The 10356-nt window shown below is 43.5% G+C and overlaps 1 protein-coding gene across 1 annotated transcript; it reads right to left on the bottom strand.

Moving 5' to 3' along the window:
• Positions 1 to 782: 782 nt before the first annotated feature.
• On the bottom strand, positions 783 to 9700 carry LOC141371999 (butyrophilin subfamily 3 member A3-like). Its single transcript, XM_073890463.1, has 6 exons — positions 9539 to 9700; positions 9272 to 9292; positions 9153 to 9179; positions 8261 to 8287; positions 5106 to 5132; positions 783 to 4702 (listed from the first exon to the last, which is right to left on the bottom strand). Exons 1-6 carry the CDS (start codon positions 9696 to 9698, stop codon positions 4032 to 4034), a joined length of 933 nt encoding a protein of 310 aa, XP_073746564.1. The 5' UTR covers positions 9699 to 9700; the 3' UTR covers positions 783 to 4031.
• Positions 9701 to 10356: the final 656 nt, after the last annotated feature.

Raw genomic sequence — 10356 nt, 5'->3', positions numbered from 1 at the left:
GGAATTACATGGACAGTTTGTCCACTTGTTTCAAAAGATTCCTCTTATGTGTGTGGATAATTCATATCACATCCATACTCTCTTCCCTCTCCATTTCAAGGAAAATGTGCCCATACCCATCCAAAAGTAATCAGTGTCATAAAGCCACAAGGTATATGGAAGGGGAAGAAAACATGTCAGATAATGTATTAACATATAGAGTATTTAAAATATATTTAAAAAGGTCCCAAAGAGTACATCTATGACTTTATTGTTGGAGTGAACCATTTTAAGAAATTTGAAAATTCCTCCACTACCCTCCCCACATACTGCAAGCAGTCCGGTGCCCTCCTCCAAGATACAGTTCAGTTTAGATGTTCATATCAGTCAGTGTCCAGTCAGGAGGCAGAAATCACATCAGTCATTTTGACAGGGAAAATCTGATATAAAGAATTATTAACTAGCAAAACGTGTTTAACTATGAAGAGGTAAAAGAAAGCTCTAAAGAAACCAGAAATGGGAGATACAGGAAGCAGACACTACATCTAAGGCTGAGGTAGAGCACCCAAAGAAGGAAGACATTTGGAAGAGGTAAGACAGAGATTCTGTTTATTGGAGAAGGTGGGACCGGGGTCCCCAGGAAGGGAAAGGAGTTTGCCATCATGCCACAGGTCAAGCCTGTTTGGCAGGAAAAATCCCACTAGCGAATTGGCAAGACTCCCCGGGAAGCAGCCTCCTCTAGTATACAGCCTGTTCCAATGCCATACTCATTCACCAAAAGGTGAGAGAAGCTAGGTCTTCTCCAGGCCACTAGCAGTAGTATTGTAGCATCAAGAAAAAAAGCTCCAGAACAAGAAGAGCTTTTTCCTCTGCTATTTCTTGCTGTGTCCTTCTGGTGCACTGTACTGACAATGGCTAACATTCTTCTGAATAGCAAGAAAGAAACTATTCTGGGTTTCTGCTTCATGATCAGTAAGTTGGGCAAATACAGGGTAGATATGAACCCAAAGGCAATAAACTGATAATGGGCACAGACCACAACTTTAGTTACTCAGCTTCCATATACACCAATTTGCCCACATTGGAAGTTCCATTTAACAACACACCTCCATATTTTCACCCATCTACAAAGCTACATTTACACATGAAGTTCTCAGTCTTTCCCCAAAATGAAATACACAGGCAGTCCCAGCCATTGAATCCAACAATTTTATATTATTTAATCCTCAAGCTTAGTCACAATCCCCTTGGCTATTCTGTTACCTAGAGACTATTTTTTATCTCCTTTCAGTTGAGCTGTTCACTTTATTCAATAATTAGTTTAATAAAGAAGAACAGGACCTAGCAATGCCCAGAGATTTTCTCCATTCCCTCCCACAATACACTCAAGCAATCCTAAAGTAGTTTTTAAAGTAAAAACAAGTATTGCTTCAGGAATATTGAAATCCATGTTAACAAAATTACAAGATACATTTATTTACCTTATTGAAGAATTTCTTCTCCAACCTAAATTCTATTTAGTTGACATACAGTTCAAAATTGGTTTTAGGTGTAGTGTTCAGTGGTTTATCATTTACGTATAATGCCCAGTGCTCATCACAACAAGTGCCCTCCTTAATAGCCATCACCAATCTATCCCATTCCCCACCCACCTCCCTCTATCAACCCTCAGCTTCTTTTCTATAGTTAAGAGTCTCTCATTGAGATGGCGGGGGGGGGGGATCCCTAGGTGGTTCAGTCAGTTAAGTTTCAGCCTTCGGCTCAGGTTATGTTCCCGGGGTCCTGGGATCCAGCCCCATGTCCTCCTGCTCCCTGCTCAACAGGGAGTCTGTTTCTCCTTCTCCCACTGCCCCTCTCCACTCCACTCATGTTCTCTGTCTCTCTCTCTCTCAAATAAATAGATGAAATCTTTAACAAAAATAAGTCTGTCATCATTTGTTTCCCTCTCTCTTTTACCCCTTCTGAATGTTCACCCGTTTTGTTTCTCACATTCCACATATGAGTGAAATCATATGGAATTTGTCTTTCTCTGATTGCCTTCTTTTAATTACCATAATACACTCTAGCTCCATCCATGTCATTGCAAAAGGCAGGGTTTCATTCTTTTGGATGGCTGAATAGTACTCCATTGTGTGTGTGTGTGTGTGTCTGTGTATGCATGTGTGTGTATACCACTTTTTTTTTAATTCATTCAACATTCCAAGGGCATTGGGCTCTTCCCATAGTAGACTACCATTGATAATGCTGCTATAAACATAGGTGTGCATGTACTCCTTCAAATGTGTATTTCTGTGTGCTTTGGGTAAATACCTAGTACTATAATTGCTGGATCATGCAGTAGATCCATTTTTCCTTTTTTGGAACTACCATACTTTTCTCCAGAGTGGCTGTATCAGTTTGCATTCCCACCAACAGTGCAAGAGAATTCGCCTTCCTGCACATCCTCACCAACACCTATTGTCTCCGGTGTCATTAATTTTAGCCATTCTGAACTATGTGAGGTGGTATCTCATTGTGGTTTTGATTTGTATTTCCCTGATGTGAATGATGTTGAGCACCTTTTCATGTGTCTGTTAGCCATCTGGATGTCTTTTTGAAAAAAATGTCTAACTTCTACCCATTTCTTACCTGGATTGTTTGGTTTGTGGTTGTTGAGTTTAATATGTTCTTTATAGATTTTGGATAGCACCCTTTAGTAAGTATATCATTTCCAAATAGCTTCTCCCATTCTGTACCCTGCTTTTTAGTCTTGTTGATTGTTTCCTTTGCTGTGCCAAAACTTCTTATCTGGGTGAAGTCCCAATAGTTCATTTTTGCTTTTGTTCCCCTTGCTTCTGAGACATGTCTAGTACCAAGTTACTGTGGCCAAAGTCAAAGACTATTCTGCCTGTGTTCTCCTCTAGAATTTTGATGGTTTCCTATAGAGGCTCTATTTTAAATATAACCATCAACAACTTGAATAAAATCATAAGGGTTAGAAGAGAGAGGAAGAAAATAGATCATAAATACAAATAAACACATCTATATGACAAGAAAGAAAAAATATGCAAAGCTACTACAGTCCTTTTTCTCTGCCTGGTCACAGGCAGGAACTGATATCTGTGACTCCCTTCTTCCATTTCCAATTCTGTGTCTTCTCATCTCTCCCAGAAGCACAGCAGGTCAGAATTCTCTACCTGTGGAGTGAATACACCTTCATGCCTGAAGGTCTGAGCCCTAAATAGTCTGGTGTCTTTTTATTTTCTGTGGTTGATACCTTATTCATTGGACTTGGAAGTACTGAGAGGCAGTACATAGATCCTGGAACTGTGCTCATGATCAACGCTTTCTTCAATTCACCGGGCATCTGAAAACTCTCTTCACCATTCACATCTTTGTTCTGGTAGCAATTCTGTTCTTTCCAACTGGTGTTGACACAAAAGGGGAACCCAGATCCTCATCCTTAATTCCCTGATTTAACACAGCATTAGTTTTTCAAATAACAGAAATTTACTAAGATATCATAAGTGTGTTTCATCCATTGCAGAATAGGAAATTTATACAATAGAATATTAGACTCATCTCTTCTTAAAGTCCATCAGCCATCCATTTCTCCAGAAATTTTTGGATGGCCAATGTCTCTGGTCAGAGTGTAGATTTCCCAAAATAGAGCTGATGACCCACCTGTAGCCTCTGGGTTTATCTGCACAACTCAAGCTAGATAAAACAAACACCATGTAATCCCGCAGAGTCATTCAGCCCTCATCTCCTTTCATATCCAAAGAATATAAAGACTCCATGAAATAATTTTCATTACCAAAAGAAACATGACTTCCAATAGTAAAATTCAGCCTACTCCAAACCAGCACAAACAAACAGTCAACTTTTAACTTCTCTCACCTGAGCATAAGGCGTGAACTGACTGTTCTCATAACCACACCCTAGGAAGTCTTCATCCAGAGCAGGAAGGCAAGACACCAGGTCATCCAGGGCTAACCCCAGAGGCTTTTGCCCCAGGGAGTCTGCAGCTCCAGGAAGAGCCATCATGAGGAGTCTGGGACAGTGTTGGGGCTCTATGGGGACATAGCCTCAGGGCTGCAGGGGAGTAATGGACATTCAGCCCCAGGAAGAGCACCATAAACACCAGAGACTGAGTTGAACCCCACCCCTGAGAGGCTCACAGGCTCCTCCAAAGAAGAAGGAAGATTGTTAAGGGTCACTGGGGTCTCTGCAGGCCCACCCACCACAGAGCAGATGGTCAGGGACACATCTCCTGACCTCAACATGAAATATGGAAACAGAGCCCCAGAGGAGGAAGCTAGAGGGAAGGAGAACATGTGGGAGCCATCAGTCATATTGTAGAAGGAGACATCCCTTTCCTTGAGGTCCAAGAAAACCCCAACCCTGTGGGGAGCTTGCCTACAGGATAGTGGAATCACAGAGTTGGAATATGCACAATAATTTTGCAAATATACTCCCACAGCCCAGAACCCCCTTTCTGGGCACTCTTGGTAACAGTATGTCCTCTCCACATCTCTTCTACAGATACCCAGACACCACTCACTTCTGTCTCCATTCCTGATCTCCACCACCCAATAACAGCGTCCTGATGTGATGCCCTCCTGACCTAAGATGCTACAGTGTTTTCCTGGGTCCTTAGTTGTATTCTTCCAGGTCACACTAGACTTTTCATCAGAAACAGCAAGGTTTGGATGTGCAGACTCTAGATCCAGAGTAACAGACACTGCAGAGAGAGTTGCCAATTATTTGAGGTCTCCCCTTGACCCATAACAAGGCACACCTCAACCACCCCCTCTCCCAGACATCTAGATGCATGTGGGTAGGGCTAAGCCTCCTGAGATGAGTCTTGTGACTCAAGTACAGACCTTTCCAACCAGGAGAAGTAACCAAGAGACTGATCTGGGGGTTTGACATGTCACAGGCATTTGAGGAGCAGACTGGACTCCAACACTGAAGGGTATCTCTTTAGCATCTGCTATCATTCACACCCACCAATCCAAGCTATGTGACTTTCACCGCCCTATCTGAACCCACCACCATTGATGGGGCCAGCATCTATTCACCACAGCAGGCTGAGGAGATGTCAGCAGCCGGGGGGTGGCCAGAAAGAACTCAAAGTAACTCACAGGGCTGGAACTTCTCCTTCCGCCAATCTACAAAAGAACCACATGTTTCATGTTAAGGCTTTGAGAAGTCTGAACACATTGGTGTTTATATCTAGTCTTCTAAAATACAGTGATGCAAGAGTTACAGGGAAATATCTTTTGCAAACATTCCCTGATGCATTTATTTCTTACATACACACAGACACACACACAGCCATCATGCTACAGCCTTCCCATGAGAGCCACACCATAAAGCTTCACACTACTGAGAGGCTGGATAACAACCTGAAAAGAAGAATCTATGCCCAGATTTCACTTTCAAATTATGTTTTCTCAATTCCTAACCACATATCCATCATGAAAGCTAGGTTTTCTTGAAAAGAATGGGGGAGATCAAAATACTAGTACACAAGGCATACTTGTGTATGCACTCTAGTGGCACATGGATGGCTCAGTCAGTTAAGCATCTGGCTCTTGATTTTGGCTCAGGTCATGATCTCAGGGTGGTTGGATCCAACCCCCCATCAGGCTCCACACTCAGCATGGAATCTGCTTGAGATTCTCTCTCTCCTGCTGCCCTTCCACCCACTCCAATGGCTCTCAAATAAATAAATAAAAAATAAAATCTTTTTTTAAGATTTGATTTTTTTGAGAGAGAGAGACAGAGATAGGGAGAGAGAGCAAGAGCAGGGAGAAGAAGGAGAAGCAGGCTCTGATGTGGAGCTCAATCCCAGGAGCCTGGGATCATGACCTGACCCAAAGGCAGCCGCCTAACCAACTGAGCCACCCGGGTGCCCCTAAAATCTTTTTTTTTTATTAAAAAAAATAGCCGAACTGTGGAAGGAGCCAAGACACCCTTCAACAGATGAATGGATAAAGAAGATGTGGTCCATATATACAATGGAATATTACTCAGCCATCAGAAAGGATGAATACCCACCATTTATATCGACATGAATGGAACTGGAGGGGATTATGCTAAGTGAAATAAGTCAAACAGAGAAAGTCATTTATCATATGGTTTCACTCATATTTGGAACATAAGGAATAGCACAGTAGACATCAGGGGAAGGAACGGAAAACTGAAGGGGGGGAAATCAGAAGTGGAGACGAACCATGAGAGACTATGGACTCCAGGAAAAAATCTGAGGGTTTCAGAGGGGAGGGCGTGGGGGGATGGGGTAGCCTGGTGATGAGTATTAAGGAGAGCACATGTTGTGATGAGCACTGGGTTTTTTTAAATTTTTTATTGTTATGTTAATCACCATACAGTACATCATTAGTTTTGTTGTAGTGTTCCATGACTGTATGGTGACTAACATAATATAATAAAAATATATTTTTAAAATAATGAATAAATAGGGCACCTGGGTGGCTCAGTTGGTTAAGCAACTGCCTTCGGCTCAGGTCATGATCCTGGAGTCCCGGGATCGAGTCCCACATCAGGCTCCCTGCTCAGCAGGGAGTCTGCTTCTCCCTCTGACCCTCTTCCCTCTCATGCTCTCTAGCTCTCATTCTCTCTCTCTCTCAAATAAATAAATAAAATCTTTAAAAAAATAAAATAATCAATAAATAATCAATAAACAAATAAATCATGCACATCAATTCAGCAGGAAAGGGGGAGATGCTAAAGATGATTATTTCATCATCATTTTTCACATAAATCCCAATAATCACTGAGGTTCTCTAAGGAGACTCACACATCTGGACCCCCAGCCTCCTTCACCTCTGGCTTCCCCTTCTCTGCTCTCACAGTCTATATCCCTGATCATAAATAGAAACAGCCAAAAAGAAAAAGCACATATTACACAGGTTCAAAGGGCACAGACTCTTAACTCCTCCAAGTACTAAGGATCCCTTGGATAACTTTTCATTGCTTTAGGATCCCCCAGACCACACTTCCATCCCAATGCTGCTAGAAGATCAAGATGATCTCATTATCAGAGGCAAACTTGGTTACATGATTACTTCCAAACTGCTTAAAATAAATATAAGTCCTTTCAGAAATCTCTCAAACAGGTGTCAGGAGTTTATTACTTTTCATACATGCAAATAACTTGCACACCCTCTGTGTATGTCCCACTCAAACCAACACAGCTATGATTTGTGGTGTCTCTTCTACCACTCTTATCTGCCCAAAATCTCTCCAAAGGAATCTCAGGCTCTCTACTTTCCTTCTCATCCCCTGCTCTTCTCCTAACACATTTTTTCTTTCCTGATTTGAACCTCACTTTTTCTGGTAAAGAATTTTAACTCCTCTAGGTTTCTCCTTTTGCAATCTTCACGCATTGCCTCTAATAAACCTGACCAAGTTCAAGCCCATCAGGTAAGTGCAATGTTCTCCTAAAAGGAAGGATAATATTTGTGAAAAAATATTAGTAGCTGTTTTTAAAAATACATATATATCATAAATCATGTTAAATATTTAATATACAATACATATTAAATAATATATGATTATAATATATATGTTATTGCTCTTGTTACACAAAAATATACAAAAGATGTTGTATATAATTGCAGGTGGCTCACAGACCCCACCCCCCAGAAATCCATAAATTTTCTGGTGGCTCTGGATCTCAGATTCAGAACACCTGCTCTAAAGTATTTAATTCCTCAGCAACTAAGCACATTTAAAGGAAGAAACCCAGTTTGGACAGGGAGTCAGAGTATGAGGAAGCAAAATGAAGACCAACATGCCAGAGGTTTGCAAGAAACAGGAAAACCAAAACCACAGCCAAAAAAGTAGGAATTTCAGGGAGAAATGGATTCAGAACCAAAGACCCACTTATGAAGACCTGAGTCCCAAGCAGGAAAGCTTGATTTCTGAAATCCTCTACAAACAACAGTTTCTGAATTATACAGTCACTATCCTGTTCCAGACTTTTCTTATAAATGACCTCTCTGTTGTCAACGCACCAATTAAAATTATGAGTTGAACAAAGTATGTTCAGAGTTCAGTGTTGCTAACCCTAACAGTGACCTGCAGTAAAGGATGGGTCAGAATGGAGGCAGATCTGTGTTCTCAAGGACAGTCTTTGCAGTCTTCAGAGGAAGAAGACAAAAGTGGCAAGGGGAGCAGGGACACCAACCCCAACCTGGTGTGGGGTCCATGACATAGAAGGGGGCTGAGTTGAGCCAGGGGAGGTAAGGTAACGGGAAACTGAGTAACATACCTGCATACAGCTGTGCCTTGCTCCAGGCTGAAAAGGAACACACCCTGGTGAGACCTCAGTCAGAGCAAGCCTGTTCAGCATTGATCTACTGACCCTTGCCTGCCCTCTGGAATATAGGTGACACTAGCTGCAGAGTGGGGAGAGGCTGGAGAGGAGAAGACCTCCTGCCATGTGCTGATATATATTGTATGAAAAGATTATATGGATTAAATATATAAAATTCCATAACTATAAAAAAATCATTAGTACACCCAGTGATTTTGAGCACAGAGATATTTGAGAAATAACCCAAAAGGAGAGGTGATTTCAGGCAGGGGTGTGAGATGAACTCTAGGGTAAAAGTGGCCAATCTTTCTGAGATAACACAATCGTTATTTGGGCACACTGACAGCTCATTCCACCACATTCTCATACATAGTCTGTCCAGACCTCTACCCATCACTTCGTGATCACAACTTCCAGGAACTGGAGAGAACACACTCTCCCTAGTTGGTATTATATAGCTGAGGTCACACTCTTAACCTTAATGACCACATTAATTTATATAATTCCTTTACTAAAATCTCAGAGCAGCTGGCTTTTGGATTCCAAGTGCTGACAGAACTAGTTGCACTGAAGGCTAAAAAGTTAGCAATATGGCAGGTAGGTCAGCACTGGAATAAACCCAAGATGCACGGCAGACTCCAGGGACCACCATCACCCCCAGGTTCTCAAGCACTGGGTGGGAAACAGTGGCCCAGATTGAGGAAAGCTCAAGCAACAGGGTTCTGCTTCCCACCAGCTTCCACTTCTGCCCCAGGGAAGGGTCTTCAGTCCCTGCCTGAAACAAGGAGAGGGGACGCCTTGACTTAGGTAGAACAAGAGACCCAAGGACATCTGGATAGTCACTCACCAGCCAGGTAAACAGATTTCCTCCAGTCTGAAAGGCAACACAGGAAACAGGTGAGCTAAGAACCAGAATGTCTCCTACAAAGAAGACACAGAAAGTTCTAGAGGAAAAGCAGAACTTACCAAGATCTGCTTGGAGTTCATCTGAAAGAGAGTGAGAAGTAAACATGAACTCCCATCTCTAAGAACAGCCAAGATTGCACATGACAAACACACAAATGCGCATCTCAGTACCCTAGAAGTTATAGCTCCAGATCCATCGAGCCTCCACAGCTCCAGCTGTCCTCTCTGGACCTCGTCAGCCACCCAGTCCAGGGCAAGGGCCCTCTGTCCACTTTTCCTCTGCACCAGCTGCCACACTCACAGGCCTTGGCCACTGTCCTGCCTTACCTCTGGCCTTCAGTGCCTCCTCCTTTGCCCACTGGTCCTCCTCCTTTTCCCTGTGGAGTTTCTCCCATTCCTGCATCTCCTGGCACTTTGCAGTATGTTCTCTCTTGGTGTAGTAGGCAGTCCCAAGGAGTAAGAGCATCATCAAGGTCAGGATCCCCATGAAAGCTGACATCCAGGGAGAAGTCTGGGGAAAGAAGTCCTCTGTGTCCGGTCAAACACACAGTCAGGGTCACAGCCCAGGACAGCACACCCAGCACACCCAGGGACTCCTACCCCCTCCCTATGGCCCTACTGGGAGAGGGAAACAGCACAGACCTGGGATGAAAATGGCCATCGCCTTCTCCTGGCTCAGGATTGGGTTGAGGAGGGAGCAGGTCACAGTCCTTGAAGACCTGTGTTTCACCACCAGAGCAGCCTCCACACTGAACAGCCCTTCAGCATTTTGGACATGGGTCTCAGAGAACATCAGGAACTTCTCTTCACTGAGGGCTCTCCACTGCACCTGGGGCTTTGGGAACCACCCTGATGCCTTACACACCACTCGGACCCCGTCCTCCTCTGGCCCTGTGATGTGCACTTGAGGGCCAGAGCCCACACCTGCAAGAGAGAAGCTAGGGAGCACAGGGAGGCCGCCCAGAACCCAGGGATGCAAGCAGAGCTTTCCCATGCACAACTCCAAGGGCAGCATTGCTTTCTGGAGGCCTCATTGAGGAGTGAGGAGTGAGGAGTGAACACAGCAGGGAGCAAAACATGGGTCCTGCCACAGAAAATAGAAGGAAGGAGCATGGGGACCTGAGCAGATACAGAGGGCAGGACTC

The sequence above is a fragment of the Callorhinus ursinus genome, unplaced genomic scaffold (genome assembly GCF_003265705.2).
Source record: "Callorhinus ursinus isolate GAN/ISIS: 27379988/994484 unplaced genomic scaffold, GSC_fseal_2.0 scaffold256, whole genome shotgun sequence".
Taxonomy (NCBI): Eukaryota; Metazoa; Chordata; class Mammalia; order Carnivora; family Otariidae; genus Callorhinus; species Callorhinus ursinus.
The sequence above is the reverse complement of the archived record's forward strand: the minus strand, read 5'-3'. Positions and strand labels throughout refer to the sequence as shown.